The following is an 18,386-nucleotide window of genomic DNA, read 5'->3' as shown; positions in this document are numbered from 1 at the left end:
ACAATGCTAGAAGCTGCTGGACCATTATTATGTCATATCTGTTAAGGCAGTCCAAAGCAGGTAAACAAGACTACAATGTCTCTAAGATGAACTATCAAATTCTGGCAGTCATCCACGGCCAGCAGGGTCGGTGAGTCTTCACACTGCAGGCAGAGGATAGGTTGGTGGCCCAACTAGACCTATGATTGTGGGACTGGCCCCCATCACTGCCGCACACACCTACTGAGCCTTCCTGCCTCCTGGATTCTTTGACAGTTCATCTGAAAGACATGTGTTAGTCTTATTTACCTGTTTTGGACTGCCTTAACTGATGTGTCACAACTAGAAATTTTAGCATTGTACTTGAGAATGACATAAAGCAGAAATCTAGACAGTATAGAAGATAAATGTAGTAATACACAGTCAAATGTTGGTTTACTCTTTTAAAAAATATTGCATGACTGGCTCAACACCATTGAAAAGACAAATATGCTGACTCACTGACATGTCTACTGGTCTAGTGTTGATTGTGAGATTGAACATTTAATTGCTGCTTGTCCCAAGTGTGCATGCCACCCAGCTGGCTAAACTGCACACCATGGCCAGGACCTTCACAGCCATGGGAGCATGTCCACCTGGGTTTTGCCGGCTCCATTTTTCACGATAAAGGATGACATTCATATTGATCAATTGTCATAGATGCTTACTCCCTGTTTCCATACAATGTTAACTGCTGCCCCACGACTGTGAAATCAATGGTGCAGGCTCTTACCCAGATCTTCTCCATAGAAGGCCTCCCACACACCCTGCTGATGGACAATGGCTTGCAGTTTAGCTCACAGACTATTCAATATTTTTTGGGTGCAACACGGTATTCACCATGTCAGAGTGCCCCTGTTCTCACCCCAGTCAAACAGGGAGTCACAGCAACTCATACAGAGTTTTAAAATGCAAATGAGGAAGTAAATCAGAGAAATTACAGCAGAGGAAGTGCTCACATGTTGTCTTAGTTCTTACCGTTCCAAGACAATTGGCAAGAAAAGCCCAGCTGAGCTCCTGCACGGGTGCCATATGTGCTTGATGCTGCACCTCCTGCTGCTTACCCTCTGCCTGGCTACAGCACCTCCATCACCACACTATGCCCCAGGGACCCCCTTCTGGTCACCTCGAGCAATGTATTCTGGCAGTCACCCACAGCCAGCAGGTTTAATGAGTCTTCACACTGTAGATACAGGACAGGCTGTTGACATGCCATCACAACCAGTTACACCTGCAGTTGTGAGACCGGCCTCTGTGACCACAGCACACATCTACCAAGCCTTTCCCCCTCCTTCAGTCTGGGTTTCTGTCTTCTTCTCCATCCCTATGGGCACCTTCTCTGTTCTTGGCTTCCACATCCTGCATTGAGCTCAACCTGACCCACCACTCCCTCATCCATTGTTTTTTCCAGCACTCCACAAGAGCAGCGGGAGCTGGGTTCAGATGAGCTTCTGCAGCAGACAGGGGTGCTGGATGGTTCCCAGGTGCCATCACAGCCAGTTCCTCCTGTCGGCCACAGGGGGCCAAATGTGCCTACGGATTCATCTCTGGCATCGGTGCACCCCATGGCTTACTTCACACCGTAGGGCATGCCCCCATGATGGAGTAGTCACCCCCAGGCCACTTCCAACCCTACTCTCTGGCTGCAGCCAACAGGAGCTTCTGTCCACATTAAGGGTGTGTCGAAGGTGCTTAGGAGGACAAGGACATCACTTTACTCAGTACCATGCGACATCCCAGGCTGTGGGAGAGGAACACTGGGGTTGCACTGTCTCAGTCAGCCTCCAAGGGGAGAGGACTGTGGTAACCCTATGTTATCACTTGTATCGTACTGGCACCTTGGTGGCCACTACCATAACTGGATGGAGACATTGGCACGAACCAGCACAATTCAACTCACTCACACTGGCACCTGGTAGTGGCACAATCAAATGCTGAAGACACAGTCACATTCAGATCAGTGAAAACAGCCAATGGGCAGCACAACCTTGAGAAACTAACGAGTAATCTACCTAATACAATCCTGGACTTAGTGTACTCAGGACTCTCTGCATTGTATAGGGTTCAGTCTGGCACTGTGCTTGGAGTCAGTATGGAACTTCTGGACTGTTTCCCCATTAAGAGCAATTTATGCTCTAAGCAAGAATTTATTTGTGTGTGTTGTTACTACATATATTTAGTCAGCCTGACAAAGATTTTTTTTTTTAAATTTATGAAGCAAAGAGACAGTATGCAAAACTTCCAGATGAACAATTAAACTGTAAAGCATTAAATAAGTATAGATGGCTCTGCAGACAAACATTTGCTATACTGTTGACTTTTGATCAGGAATAGTGTGAAGCAAAATTGGTTTGGCCAGTATGCCAAATTCCAAATGATTTTGTAAAAAGAATAATGTCTTTAAATGAGATGATAAACATTTCTTTGTTAAATCTAGAATTATCATCAGATCATGTGATTACCCAACTAGATGACTTGAAAGTTTCAGGAAAAAGGTTTGGTGATCTGGAAATAATGGTTGATGAACAGCAGGAGGAGAAGAGACTCTCCAAACACTTAAACACATTTTTCTATTTGATGTTTGTAACCCTAACATTTATTATACTGATTATGTTAATATGACATCATCATCATCATCATCATCATCATCATCATCATGTTAATATGCTGTGGCAGACAGTGTATAAGCTGCAAGGGCTGAGTATGTGGAATTATTTTGATAATAACGATAGTTGTGGAAAAATTTGTGTTACAACTACCATAGTGCACCACTATCCAGAAAATGCAGTATGTATGCTAAAAATCCATAAGAAGAACCCAAGAAACTGATTTTACTCTGAACAGTTAATGTCAATTTTTCCAAGAGAGAAGTGTCATATCCTTAACTAAAAGACAATTCCTGTAAGAAATACCAAAAGTTAGATAAAGATGGAATTTTGTTGTGGCAGAAACCGCAAGAGTAAAGCTGGGGCACAGCAGATGCACACACAAGGATCATATAGCAGTGTTAGCTGACAAGCTTTATGAGGCAAAGTGTTTAGACATTAAAGGGATGAATAAGATGGTGGATTTAATGAAGCAAGAGCCTTATGCAATAATTGTGAGACAGAGAGCACCAGCTGTAAGAGAGAAAGAGAGAGGGGCTTGTGGTGGGGACTGCACTACATCATAAGAAGGCAACGAAAGGCTTAGGATGTATCTAGTAGCCATATAGGGAAATACTACCTATCCTCTCCATACAGCCTCTGAACCAAGTTAGTTGACAAGGCAATGTGAAGCCTTTGATGCTACCATATTTTACGGACTATAAGATGTTGCAGACTATAAGACGCACCTTAATTTTTAAGCAATTTTTTAAAAATAACATTTTTACCATTTTTATTGTTAGATTGTAAAGCCAGACTAAAACAAACTTCTTGGTTTATAAAACAGATCTGACCTTTAAAATCCCTGAAAATCATTATCTGAACTTTCTTCTTCTTTTTCATCATGTTGCCCTCTTCATCTATAAGATGGTCTTCACTGCCATTGAGAGTACTACTTATGCCACACTTTGTGAAAGATTTAATAATAATGTCATCTGTCACCCCAGAGCATGACTGTTTTATCCACTAACATACCTGCCTGATTGTAGGTCATTTTAAAGCTCTCTTCAGTATGAATTCAAGTTGGGTTTCATCCATTATCCATTTCTTCCATTCCTCTGTCATATACACATTAAATGGATTATTTGTTGAGACATCAAGAGATTGCAGTTGTGAAGTAAGTCCACCCTCCATAACAGCAAGCTCTGCATTTCCCTGTCTCAATTTCTCTTTCACAGAATTTTTCAAATGACTAAAACTAATCTAGCACAAGAAGAGAACTCTTCTTAAATAGAGCACCTTTCCTTCTCTCCCATATTCTGTTAATCCATAATTTCATACCAACCTCATCCATCCAATGCATGCCATGTGCATGAATAACAACACATGGCGGTATTTCAGAAGCTTTTGGCATTGTTTTGCACTTGAAAATGATAACTGGATTAAGTTTAGTACCATCGCACAACATTAAAGGACAACAGTGTAGTGCATTTTTTCATGGCCACAAGATTTTATAGTTACAGTTTTAGCACCTTTCATGGCAACAATTCTATTACTCAGCACATCACATGTCAGAGAAGTTTTGTCCATATTCGCTATTTGGCTTAGGTCCAGACTGGTTTTCTTTTGATGTTGAATAATAAAAGGATGGAAAGATAATATTTTCTCTTCATACTCTTGTGGCATTTTCTGAGATACTTTGGTTTTGGTTCACATGCTAAGTCCATGATGCTTCAGTAAACCTGTAGCACCAACAAACTCCACCCTCAAAGTCTGTTAAGTTCCACTGCAGTGCTAGCTTATGAGCATGTGTTTGAATCATTTAAGCATGTGTTTGAATCATTTTTGTATTAATTCCAATGCCATTTTGATGGTGTCCTTGAATCCATTTAATAAGTCATCTTTAGTTTTGGCCATTTTGCATTCAGTTCTCTATTTGCACATTTAGTCTTCCTCGTATTTTTCTGTTCTTCTTTACCAGCCTGTCAATTGTGAATGGTTTTTTCTTTTGGTGGAGGGCTGAAATGCTGCTCTGTTTCATGTTCTTCTGCACATGCTATTTATAGCCCACATCATATGAATACTTTTTATTTGTTTCGTTACAAAACTAGCTGCTAACAAAAATATTGTACTGTTACCGATAACACAAATCACTTTCAGTTCAAGTTCTCTGGCACTGGGGACTGCAATGTTGCATCATAGACTAGACAGTGTTTTGGGTTCATGATGGGGGGGGGGGGGGGAGTGTTAGCAAGCCCGTGATGAATTCCTGCCACAACTCACGTTCGTCACATCAGTGCACTGCTGCTGCCAGTTAAATCCCAGTGTTGCCAGATAGAGATAGGTTTCCTGTGGCATTAAATATATGCCCATTTTTAAGACTGGCAGGAATTTCAAATCAAACACTGGACATTTTTATATTAATTTCAAGTATGAGACATGCCTCAATTTTGGAGGCAATTCTTTGAAGAAAAAAGTACGTCTTATAGTGCATAAAATATGGTACTTAATGCCAGGGGCTGGCAAGGGTGAAGGGGGAAGTGAAACAAAACTCCAGGATGGAGCATCCAGAGAGAGAATGGTACAGGATGTAGTCAGAGTTGTTGCCCAGTAGACTGTATGAATTAGATGTGCGAAGCAGTCACAGATGAAGGTAGCCAAAGTTATGCTGAAGACACTGGAAAGCAGCTAGATAGCTGCAAGGCTCTGTTGATCTTAGATTCATTTGAGGAATCAAGTTAGCAGGTGGAACAGGATAAACAGCACTACCTCTGTGTAAGGACTTGACTTTAGTGTGGAGGCACGTCCATAAGGAAAGTAAATCTGTAGCCTGAGATTCAGAATAAACTTAAAATTTATTGTATCTTTTGAGTGCTTATTCTCCTTGTCAGCTTCCAATTACCTACATTTATGCCAGACTATAAAGTCTCCATCTCACTTTGACTGAACTCCCTGTAGTATGAATCCATCCCTCTATCACTGGCAAAACCCATGCTCGGAATGTCAGAACACAAATTATATTTATTAGACACTTATACCACACATTGGTATGAAGTGAAGATTCTTTAGCTCTCCCTTACTGGTGTCAAGATATGTAACATATGTACTTTGCACTCAACTTGTTACTTAAATTACAGAATAATGTTTTACATTACATTACATATTCTGTGGTTTATTTAAACAGTATATGAAAGCCACATGGATAAAAACCAAATATAAAATGTATCCTATCTCAATTTAATTTCAGATACTATAGTCTCTGATAAGTGTGACAATTTCACCCACAGAAAACCAGCAGCTCACAAAATATACAGGGTATCTGGGCTAGAGGTATATAAAAACATTTGGTTATATTTTAGTAGGCATACATACAAAGAGATCAGGGGTATGGTATGCCCTGTCACTGGCATGTATCCACCATGTGGCTCAGTACTGTTCATGAAATGGTGAGGATCACATCTTGGAGAGTGTCTCTATCGATTATGTATTTACCAAACAACATAAAATGTTGAGATCTTCCTTTATAAGGATTTGTTTGTGTATACCTCTAGCCAGGACATCCTGTGTTAATAGCATCTGCTTTTCACAGAACAGTTTAAAAAGTTATAAAGCAATGTATCATTGATGTGTTAAATTTTTCATTCAGGTGATCAAATTGTGAAGTATTTATTTGTTGACTGGAGAAATGAAAAGGAATCCATAATTTGCTAAGTGGTCATTTCACTTAAAAAATATAGAACTAATGAGAAACATTGCACATAAAAATATTTTGCATTAAAAAAGTGTTTGAATAAAGCAATAAGATTTTTACTTATTTACTTTTCTTAAGCTTTGTGGGATTACTTGATCCAAAGCTACTTTGTCATAGAACAAGTCACTATATAACTCACATAATAACAAAATTTTAAAAAAGCAAGTACATGCATACAATAATATGTTACAATGAAAGGCACTGAGTTGTGTGAGGTCAGTGTGGCTAAAGCACCAAATGGGGCTGGCCCCACAGCACAAGGCAGTTGAAGGAATGGGAATGGACAGTGTGTGTCAATCAGTAAGTATTTAAGATACACTGTGGTCATGGTCTTCATTACCACATATCCCAGAGACAACATTTGATTGACTTCACCTGTGGAAGAATCATCGGGAAACTGGAAGAAGGATGAAGTGTGATGGGGGTAGCCCATGAGTTTGGTACTGGCCACAGCACTGTTTCACATACATGGGGAGCATTCAAAACCACAGGCACTGCTCCCTGAAGGAGAAATGGTGGTCAACAGAGGTCAACTACAGCAGCAGATGACTGCTACGTTGTGCAACTGGCAAGATGGGATCCAAAGTCAAACAATGGGTGCAATTTCAGCCATGTTTAAGAGGGCTGCAAGGCATGCAATCTCACTCTCCATAATAGCATGGTAACTGCATGGGGCTGGTCTCTTTGCCTGACGAGAAGTGCTTTATGTTTTGTTGACACCTGCATGTCAGCAACACCATTTGCAATGGTACCTAGAGCACAGGGACTAAACCAACAATGAGGAAGGCCACATGCTCTTCTCAAATGAGAGCAGATTCACTCTTAATTGTGATTCTGGATGAAGCCTCATATGGTGAGAGGTGGGAACACACAATGCACCCAGGAACATTATTTAACATGATAAATTTAATGGTCCAGGTGTTAGGGTGTTCGGAGGCATAATGTCAGATGGGTATACTGACCTCAAAATCTTTGAAAAAATTACACCTGCCAGTCAGTTTTATTGTGACACCCATGTGTGTGTTTTCAGGGGTGCATTCAGTCCTGAATCAACTTTTATGGATGAAAATGTGCAGTTACATTGGACAATGCAAGTGGAGGAGCTCTTGGAACAAGAAGATATTTACCAAATAGACTGGCCAGCCCTTTCCCCCAACTTAAATCCCATCACACACACATGGAATGTGTTGGAGAGACGCAATGCATCATATACACATACAATGACCACCCAGCAGTTGTCAACCATGCTAGTGAAGGAATGGAATTCCTACAAGAGCTCCTTGCCAAACTTGTTTCCAGCATGAGAGCACACTTCAGAACATGCAGTGCCACCTGTGGTGATCACACAACCTATTAAGAATGATTTCCCACCTTTTGTAATATCCAGAAGCCATCATAAACAGGGGACTTCAATGTAATTATGGTCTTTGAATGAAAGTGTCATTTATTTCATCTCATCGTGTATTTCTTTCAGTTACCTTCTGTACTATACTGTAACACGTCTTTCTATATATAGTCCAAGTTTCATTGAGCTATGCTACATGGGTGTGACGTATCATCTGAAAGTTACTTTTGCCCATACGTTTTTCACACCAGTGTATTATTAACCACTAACCACAGAAGGGAGTAACTTTTTAGGGACGGCAGAGTTAGATGCTTTCACAATGGCCTATGCACAATTCACAAACTTTCAATGAATCAGGATAAGAATGTTCTTTGTAAATGCACAGAGTTTCCCCAAATATGATACTGTAGGAAATAACACAGTGTCAGTAAACAAGATCTCATATTTCAATATGTGTGACCGGAAATTATTCTTGTAGTGAATATAGAAAACATTCCATTTATGCAGAAGATACTGAATCATGCAAGTCTACAAAATTTTTTTGTCTTATTCCAGCACTAAGCATTTAAAATATTCAGTATCACTGATTATTTGATAATCCTTTCATAACATCATTTTGCTTTTATAAGAGTTCTGCATCAGAAACTATACGCAATATGCTTTGTTGCAGCTGATCAAAAATCTGTCCTCCATACACCTTTTTTACATCATTCACATCTTTCACAATGATACTTGTGTCTTCTTCAAAAAGAAGTAGTTTGAAATCGTCTATCATTTGTAGTGTCAGATCATATTAAGAAAAGTAGTGGACCTAGAACAGAATCCTGTGGCATCATCCACTTTAGAACAACACATATGTATTCAAGATGTTCTGTGTTTAATGACAGTGGAGAACAAACTTGTTTCTTACTTGCTAGATGACATGAACTTTTGCTACTAATTCCAAAGTGCTGTAACTTGTGCAAAAGTAGAGCATGATCTGCCAATTGATTCATTTTGTTAAATCAGAACTATAAATACTGTTTTCAACTTATCATTTACTTTCATAAAAGAATAAATTGTGTTATAAGTTTATGCTCCCTTCACAAATTCAGACCCCTATGTTTGATAACAAATTATATGTACTGAGGTGTATTACTACTCTCTTGTACAATGCCTTCCTGCAAATCTTCAAAATAGTAAGGACACTGATCTGTAACTATCTGCAATATCCTTGTCTCCTTTTCCCTAAACAGGATTCACTAGTGAACGTTTTAATCCACCTAGAAACTGACTGTATGTTACAGACACAATGTACATGTGCTTCAAAACAACACTAATGTATGGTGCACTGGTATTCACAAACTTACTTGATATTTCATGATATCCATATGAGTGATTACTCATCAGTGATTAAATAATTGAGTATATTTCCTGCTTGTTTGCTGGCCGGAGTGGCCGAGTGGTTCTAGGCACTGCAGTCTGGAACCGCGTGACCGCTACAGTCGTAGGTTCGAATCCTGCCTCTGGCATGGATGTGTGTGATGTCCTTAGGTTAGTTAGGTTTAGGTAGTTCTAAGTTCTAGGGGACTGATGACCTCAGCAATTAAGTTCCATAGCACTCAGGGCCATTTAAACCATTTTGAACCTGCTTGCTTGTTTTTTTGTGCTGCATATGACACAGTTGTCTTGGGACACCAGTTTCTTAAAAGGTCTGCATACTTGCCTAAACCAATAAACTACATTAATTTCCCAACTATTGACTGGAAGACATTATTAAATATTATTCACATTTCAGGTGAATTAATTATAGTTTCATTGTTCCACACAAGACGCTGAACATTCACATTGTGGCTTGAGACTTCATTCACAACTGACCACTCAGTTTTAGTTTTGTTCTGAGAGCTAGCTATTTTATTGTTGCAATAAATTATTTTAGTCTATCTGCAGACGTCATTGAGTGCTTTGCAGTATCGACTGTACTAAAATTGTGTAACTGGTTGTGGCTGCCATTCAAAATTTGATAAGGTACCGTTTCCTCCTACATAATATTCTAATGCCTTTCGTTATCCAGATGGCTGCTTACTGGTACTGATTTTCTCCTTTCAGTTTTTAATGGAAAGAGTTACCAAAGAAACTGGTAATGGTTTGTAGAAATTTATTGTATCTTTCATTCATGTTGTCTGTATTGTAGACTATTTGATAAGTGTGCACTTCCACATTACCTCTAAACATCTTCACGGCAAATGGGCCACTGTCTCTTTTGTATAATACCACTGGATATTTCTCTGCATTAATTACTTAATATGTCTAATTGTGCATAATGATCTCATAAGAAATTACTAATTTTTCTCACAGTGTGTGCCTCTAGTAGAGAATGATCTAGTAAGACATTTATGATAATGATGACGTTTCACTGTAGTGTGTTTTGAAAGAACACTACCAGTATCCAGTTGTAAGACTTTAGTACATCCATTTATATTTTTTTCTCTGGAAACAAGGACTGATGTTAGCACAGTGTCAAGACTTGACACTGTAGCCAACTATAATTAAATTGTTTTTCCTTGAAATTTCTAGCACTCCTGCACAAAGTCAAACATTTGTTGTGTAAAATGTTTTGTTATGTCAATACTTTTTAGTGAATCATAACATTTGGTATAAATTGTCACCCCTGTCTGCAAATAACTCCCCAAATAGAAATCAGGTAAGATATAACCTTCGAAATGGAAGTTTTAGTATTTCTTCTCTACATAAATGATGCTCTGAATTAAAAATATGTTGCAATCAAGATCTATAAGCCATTCTTTATCTTTACCTCCAATTTCTACTATCTTTTGATGAAAGAAGCTTAGTTAGACTTCTGAACTGCATCACCTATTAACTGAACTAATTTCTGTCAAGAAGGGAGCCTTTCTCAAGCTGGGATACTGCTAGAGTGACTTCAAACTCGAAAAGTTATAGCCCTTCTACAAGCTATCAACATAATTTAGCCTAAAAATTTAATTGTCTACCCCTTTCCAATCTCATTTAGATGCAGGTTATGTGTAGTGTAGCCTTATCTGTGGATACTCCAAACCAGCACCATGAAAACTGGTGTCTTGTCAGTAGTTATCTTAGCTCTCTCAAGTCCCATATTAACTTACCTTACAGCTATGTCATGATGGGGGTGATGATGATGGTGAAGCTCGAACAGCTGTACAAGATGAAAATTAATGGTTTGAGTCTGAGCAGAAATCCTGTTCTAGGTATTACCTATATTATGATCCCATTTCCGACTAAAACTCTTCCCTCTGCCGTTATCACTACCTGATCCTCTTCCATAAGTACAGGTAAAGCTGTCATTGATTTGAAGGTTGGTGAAAACCACAGTGGTTAACTGCACATGAGAGGTGGTACACCATTGCCATCTACTGGCCTTTGAACTAACATATCCACCCTGTTACCTGGTTATTGGTTGTTCTGCTGTATAATGTAGACTCCAAACCATGGTGTAATTCATCATTATTCACATCAGTAAACATTGTCAGATATGAAAGAAGTAATAAGCAGAATTCTAGGACTGATGAGGGATCAAACATGTGTTCTATGGATCCATAGTCTGGTAGTTTACCACTGAACCATCGACCTGCACCTCTTAACAAAGTCCTTAGAAAATACCCCTACCTGTACTGTCACCTTACTGTGCCCTGTGATTGGGTTTATAATGTTGGTATCTTGGTACTTCCTACTTAATATCTCCTGCAACTGTAGGCCTACAGCTCATCCATAGCTACTAATGGCAGAATCTCCCTCTTCTTAACTTTACTATCCAATTTAGGCTTCCTAACAATTATGGAAGTTTGCTACATTTTTCCAACTTCTGTAACTGCTGAGGCCTCTCTCTTCTGCATTCTGACAGCTAGCTAACATATTGTTAACATCTTTCCTTGGTAGTGAAATTGTTAATAAACAAATACATACTGGGTCTAGTTAATTAATAATGATTAATATGTGAACTGGCTAGTCTTGAGAACCGTTCCATGACCAAACAATAGAATTTTATGACCTACACAAGAAAGCTGCAAACACTGATTCAGCCATGCTTTGCTGGTATGAATCTAGTATACTATAGTCGAATTTTATTGAAAATTGTTATGTGAAACAAACAGTCACAAGTAAATAAAATCCTATACCGCTAAGAGTCATCTTAATGATTTGTGCAGAAGTGTTTGCAGTAATATTTGTGACGCAGAATCCCAAAGTATGGTTTGCCCATAATGGAAGACAGATCATTTCTTCTCACAATTGGAAGAAACAAGCTGATAAGCCATGGTCTTTTGCAAGAAAACAACACTACATTTTTTTTTTTTTAAATCTACCTTGATAAGCTGTTTACAGATTGAAAGGCCATAATCATCAGACAATATCATTGAAAAGATAAAACACTAAAAAAACCACTGACAATGATTATTTGCTGGAGCATTTGCTTTTCATTTCAGTTCTTTTGCAAAACACTACAACTAACTACAAGGGTTGTTCCAAGTGAGGTGGCACAGTGGTGTAATACTAGAATTGTATTCAGGATGACAGTGGTTCAAATCCCTGTCCATCCATTCTGGTTTAGATTTTCCATGATTTCACTAAATCACTTTAGGTAAATGCTGGGGTGAGTCCTTTGAAAGAACACAATTAAATTTATTGCTTATGCTTCCAGTAATCCAAGCTGGTGCTCCATCTCTAATGACATTTTCATTGGCGGGATGTTCAAACCTGATCTTTCTTCTTACAAGGATTGTAATAAAACTATTTAATAAAACAACAAAATATGCTTTATTAAATTGTCAAAAATAAAAAATAGTAATTTTTAACATTTCAGTACACTTAGTTATTATAAAACTGTACTAAAAAATTCACAATACACTAAGTACCATTGACTGCACTTAAGTAAATTTTGTTGTTACACAATACCATTTCAGAAGAGAAACTGAATAAACTTTAAGTTTCTGTCATTAGTAAAATTCTGAACCTGGTTTTTCACGTTTTCTCCATATTACAAATTACTATTGACTGCAAATGCACAATTTCTTATGAAAATATGACGCTCTGCATGGAATACATTCAAAAATGAATAAAATCTCAATTTTTTTCTTTGAAACATGATAACTAGTGATTTAATACTTTGCTTCCAGCAATCCATTATATTATACTACAAAGGCAGGAAGTTTTTAATGACAGTGTTCAGTAACATCAACAATGACAGACTTCTTCCAGCCAAATAAGAAATAACCAAGAGCTGCCCCAATGACAACACCCAAGCACAGCCATACATTATATGTCATAAATATTAACATGAGGAAGTAACTCAGTACAACCTGTACTATGTGAAGGAATGTCTGAAAGAAGTGCATCGAGCTGAACATATTACGCCTGAAACATTAAAATATTTAACCATGAGAAAGCCAAGTTTGTAATAATTCAGTTAAATTTAACTAAAAAGTAAAAGCACATTAATATCTTATTTTGATATGGTCAGACAAAACAACGTGATTTAAAAAACAAAGAGTCTTTCTGCCTATGTTCATAAAAAAAAGAAAAAAGGATATAGTTAACATAAAATGTTTGCCCATATAGTAGCTACAAATTTTATTTACATACAGCATGTGAAATCTCATACTGAAGATAAAAATTATGTAAACTAGAAAATGTTCAAGTGATGTGCTTTGCAACAAAGTTTTAAACTATGTAAAGCCTTCTTCACTCTCTATAAGGCTGACAGATTGACAGTGAATCTTCAAAAATTCTAGCCACTCATGCTGGTGAAATGCCAGGAAAAGAATGAAAAGTGCACATGAAAGTCCCAATGATTTCAAAGTCTTGAATGGTTTTGCTTAATTTATTTCTTACACCAAGGAATTAATGTTCCAACAGTGCGAGGTTATAACTTTATAACTTCTACAATCACACAAGCAGGTTGCATATGACTATTAGGAGACAATCTTCAATTAATACGGTTGGAAATACACATTTGTTACTCATTTTTCCATAATGCAAATTAACTGGACATATGCCTTTAAAGTGAAAGGGTATGAATGAGAAACTTATCACATTTGGTTCTGACTACCACTCAAACATAGCACTGTAGGAAGTCCACATGCAGATTTTATATGGTTTGCAACTGTTAGTTTAAAACACAGCTTCACCAGGAATGGGGCATTGTGTAGAAATGTAAGCAAACAAAATTAAAACTGTATTCAGGTGTATGAGTATCAAGTTAATGATTTTTCTGCCATAATTTTGTGGACACCATTTTACTTTGCAAGTATGAGAAGTAATCTGGATTTCACCCTATACATAACAAGTTTATTTCTGTGAGTAAATAGTCACAAGCCAGGAACAATTTTCTGCTTGACTCAAAGAAAGCAAAGGAAAAGAGGAACACTAATGTTAGTGGTGGATAAGGAAAGGGAAATAGGAGGAGGAGGAGGCGAAAAAGGAAGATGGTGACGGGAGGGGGGGGGGGGGGGAGGGTTGAGGAGAGGAAAAATAATTCATGCTGTATCTCTGCCATACATGGTACACAGCGTTGTCTTTAGAGGGCACCTCACACCAGGCAGTAACAGCATGGTGCCTCACATACAATATGGTCAGTTGCCACCTAGGTGGTGCTCATACTGGGAACTACTTTATGCTTCTGCACAAGACATTCAAATAGGCCATTCATCTGCATGTAGTTACATCTGCCACAGGAGAGAATGCTGAAACCTGGAACTATTTGGTGCACCCACTGCTGAAACATGGAGCTATTTTATGCATCCACCAAATAGTTCACGGGATGACAATCACATGCTAAGCACATGACTTACATGGCCGCATGCTGACACTCTACCACTTATCACCCACTTCCAGTACTTCTTCAGTACTACAATTGCTTACAAGTTATCTGCAGTACCTACCAGTTCCAGGCATTTGACAATTTGTGCCGAGTGTCAAACATAAGTAAAAGTGGTATAATTCAAAGTGTTTACTTATTGAGGAACAGAACTTAAACTTTCTACTGCAGTCCAAACTGAATTTTAGTTAGTCTTCATCTACAGTGTTAGGTTAGCTTAGGTGTGGAACTTTACATCAGCACCATACCTTTACTGTAAGCCAAAGCTGAGTACAGTAATACCCTGACTTACCCTACCCCATTTTACGCAGATTTGGAGTTGCGCAATTTGTCCTCAAAGCTCTTTTACTCCACCCACAGAGTGTTTGGCTTATGACAGGTTCAGATGTGTGTTGTGTGGAACCATTTATCCATGGATAGATTCTATGTCATCCAAATGAAGCAGAACTCATTCATTTGAATCAAACAAGAAAATAAAAGCATTACCTTTGTACTATAAACTTAATGTTATCAATGAATTTGATGCAAAAATTAAAATTTATGAATTGGCAAAGAAGTTATCTATCAGAATCAATAATCAGAACGATTATAAAAGGTAAAGAAAAAAATCCTCAAAGCTGTGAAATATGCTCACTCTTTGAATTCAAGTACCATCCATAAATTTTATGGTATTATCACTCAGATGAAAACAATGTTAAAATTACAGTGTGATAGTCAAGTAAAAGTGAAAAATTGTTTTATTGATTAGAACCAGGCATGCTCTCAAGCTACAATGATTTTTGAAAGACTAAGAGAAAAAGCTGGGGAGGTCACCAAAGATGAAATGTTTAAAGCTAGTAAAGGTTAGTTTAGCCAGTTCAGAAGTCAGGCAGCATGCACTGCTAAAGAGACTGCACTGCTCTTTCTGAGGAAACTCATGGTAATGATAAAAGTTGTGGTTAGGCTATAGCACCCAAGCCATATTCAACATAGATGAGACTAGTCTGTTCTGGAAGAAGATGCCCAAAAGGGCTTTTATCATGTGTAAAGAGAACATCTTTCCAGGTTTTAAAGTCACCAAAGATCAATTGAGAGTGATGGTTGGTGCAAATGCAATTAAAACCTCTCTTAGTTTATCACTCAGAAAATCGAAGAGCTTTAAAAAATACTTCTAAAGCTGGGTTGTAAGTCGAGAGCCAAAGCTTGGGTGAAAGTTTCCCTTTCTGAGAATTGGTTTGGTCATCACATCATACCTGAAATCAAAAGTTGTTGCCAGTTACAACAAATCTCATTTAAAGTGATGCTATTAACTGACAACATACTAGGTCATCCTCCTGTTACTCTAATTAATTCCAGCCCACACGTGGAAGTTGTATTTTTGCTGCAAAATACAACCAGCTTGCTTCAACTGATGGACCAAGGAACATTAAAACATTTAAAGCTTACTACATGAGGCAATCATTTGTGCATCTACATGAAACTATTAGAAAAAACAACAATCTCTCTGTTACAGACTACCGGTAGCAATTCGAGGTTTTAGATGCCATGAGAATTATTGGACAATCTTTGAATGAAACACAACAAAAAAATTTAAATAGCATCTGGAAAAACTCTGTCCATTTCTTTTCAATACAGAAATCCAACCAAGCAAGGTGGTGCAGTGGTTAGCACACTGGACTCGCATTCGGGAGGATGACCATTCAATCCCATGTCTGGCCATCCTGATTTAGGTTTTCTATGATTTCCCTAAATCGCTCCAGGCAAATGCTGGGATGGTTCCTTTGAAAGGGTATGGCCACCTTCCTTCCCCATCCTTCCCTAATCCGATGAGACCGATGACCTCGTTGTTTGGTCTCTTCCCCCATACAACCCAAACCAACCCAACCCAACAAAAATCTAGTTGGAATCAGCACCAGATCATAATCAAATTGATAATGTGACTGAAGAAGAGGTTGATCTTTCTCGGCAATTAAATTTAAAGGTGGATGACAATGTTCAAGAACTACTGGATTCGCATAACCAGGAGCTGACAATTGATGAGCTTTATAGAAATGTGTGAGCATTAGCAAAACATTGAACAATCTGATTATTTAGACTAATTTGAATCAGAAGATCAAATGTTGGTTGCTAACTTGACAGAAGACTTCATTTTATTTCAAAAAAGATTACATATTTTAGGAAAAATAGACTACAATGAAATGCACATTTCTGCAAAAAATGGGGAATAAAAAGTTTATTAGTGTGCTACGAGGAAATTTTGTAGCAGAAGAAAAAATTTTGACTTGTAGAAGGCTTCATGAAATCCAACAGTGTCATCTGACATCACAATAACTTTGGTTTATATTGTTGCAATGTTAATAAAATAAAGAACCCTCTACAAAAAAAAAAAAAAAAAGAGAGTAAATGGCTCTGAGCACTATGGGACTTAACATCTGAGGTCACCAGTCCCAAACCCTCTACAGTTGTCAGTAATTTCTTATTTATTGCATGACTGCTTCCGAAGTCTAAAGCTTCATCTGCAGGTGTCACAAAATAATTATGGAAACATAAATGTATGGAGGTTGGGCCAATCAGTCAGGAGGAGGGGGTGGGGGGTCACATCCACATCAAACAAATGCATGGGAGCATTCCCATTCATTTAATATGGGTGGGATCCCATGACTGACTAGCCTGACCATCATACATTTATGTTTCCATAATCATTTGGTGGCACCTGAAGATGAAGCTTTCAGCTTTGAAAGCAGTCGTGCAATCTGATTAAATATTGTTGCAATACGTAATACTGTCCTGTAATATAATTTGTTGTATTTTTTACTTTTTATTCAACTTTTTCTTCTAAATTACATTATTTTCTTTAGTATCTGGTTCTAACTGAACATAATTGGAATGTGTTTATATTCAAAATTAGACCCTGACTTCGTGAATTCAACTCACATAATAGATGGGACCAAGTGATAACTGTAAGGCTGGAATATTACTGTATATGTTCATGTACCTTACTACAATAAATGATTGTTATTGCTTGTAATGTGTTGCCTATACGTGGGCCGGTGAAACATGTCATTTGACAGCTCATGTGTAGTCGGCTATCCTGCGATTGCGAGGTTGCAATAGCTGCCACCGCACAAGCCCACAACTCTGAAGTATGTTTTGTAAATGTAAGCTACAATCAACGTTTATACGTAAGTGCAACAACATACGTTTTTCTAACAATGGAGAGGATGATGATGGAGACTAAGTGTTTGATAGTATATGAAACCAGGAAATAAAAACATCCAAAGTTAATGACAATATCAATGAAAAGTCATTCCCAATTGTTACCATAATAGCTGCATGTAAAATGTCATACAACAATGTAAACCTAAGCATACCAAAGAACACACAATCCACACTCAAAGAAATAAGTCAAAACATGCATAGCCTCCGACTGCAGAGAGAGAGAGAGAGAGAGAATTAATTCTGTATACTTTTACACTCACTAATTTCAGATGTCAATGGAGCAATTCCATCCCGTTCTTCACTATCATCGGAATCGGTGCCAAAACCATTATCTTTGTCATCATCATCATCATCATCAAGAGAAGTCATTAATTGTTCATTTTCATTTATAATGCCGTCTATAGCCTGTGCTTTTCTTAAGAGTTTAGCAACGTGATCTACTTTCTTCCTCCACGAGGTAGCGCCTATCGTAGCAAGACCTTCACATAGCAGTCTTTCCACTTCTGTTATAGTAAAAGTCGTGTTATTGCTCCTAATGTACACCTTGACTACACTCCAAAACCAATTCAGTTGGATTAAAATGGCAGTGATAAGGCAGTAGTCCAATTACCAAATGACACTGTTTGCTTGCAATTTCATCTA

At 38.0% G+C, this 18,386-nt stretch overlaps 1 protein-coding gene across 2 annotated transcripts in view; it reads right to left on the bottom strand.

Annotated features, from left to right (window-relative positions):
• Positions 1-12,567: 12,567 nt before the first annotated feature.
• LOC126471416 (high affinity copper uptake protein 1-like) overlaps positions 12,568-18,386 on the bottom strand; it is a 163,140-nt gene continuing 157,321 nt past the window's right edge. The window contains exon 5 of one of the 2 annotated variants that reach the window (XM_050099552.1): positions 12,568-13,084. In XM_050099552.1, the coding sequence (XP_049955509.1) occupies positions 12,883-13,084 (202 nt within the window). In that variant the 3' untranslated portion in view covers positions 12,568-12,882. The remainder of the gene's footprint in view (positions 13,085-18,386) is intronic. The other variant, XM_050099551.1, reaches the window with a different exon arrangement.

The sequence above is a fragment of the Schistocerca serialis genome, chromosome 3 (genome assembly GCF_023864345.2).
Source record: "Schistocerca serialis cubense isolate TAMUIC-IGC-003099 chromosome 3, iqSchSeri2.2, whole genome shotgun sequence".
Taxonomy (NCBI): domain Eukaryota; kingdom Metazoa; phylum Arthropoda; class Insecta; order Orthoptera; family Acrididae; genus Schistocerca; species Schistocerca serialis.
The sequence above is the reverse complement of the archived record's forward strand: the minus strand, read 5'-3'. Positions and strand labels throughout refer to the sequence as shown.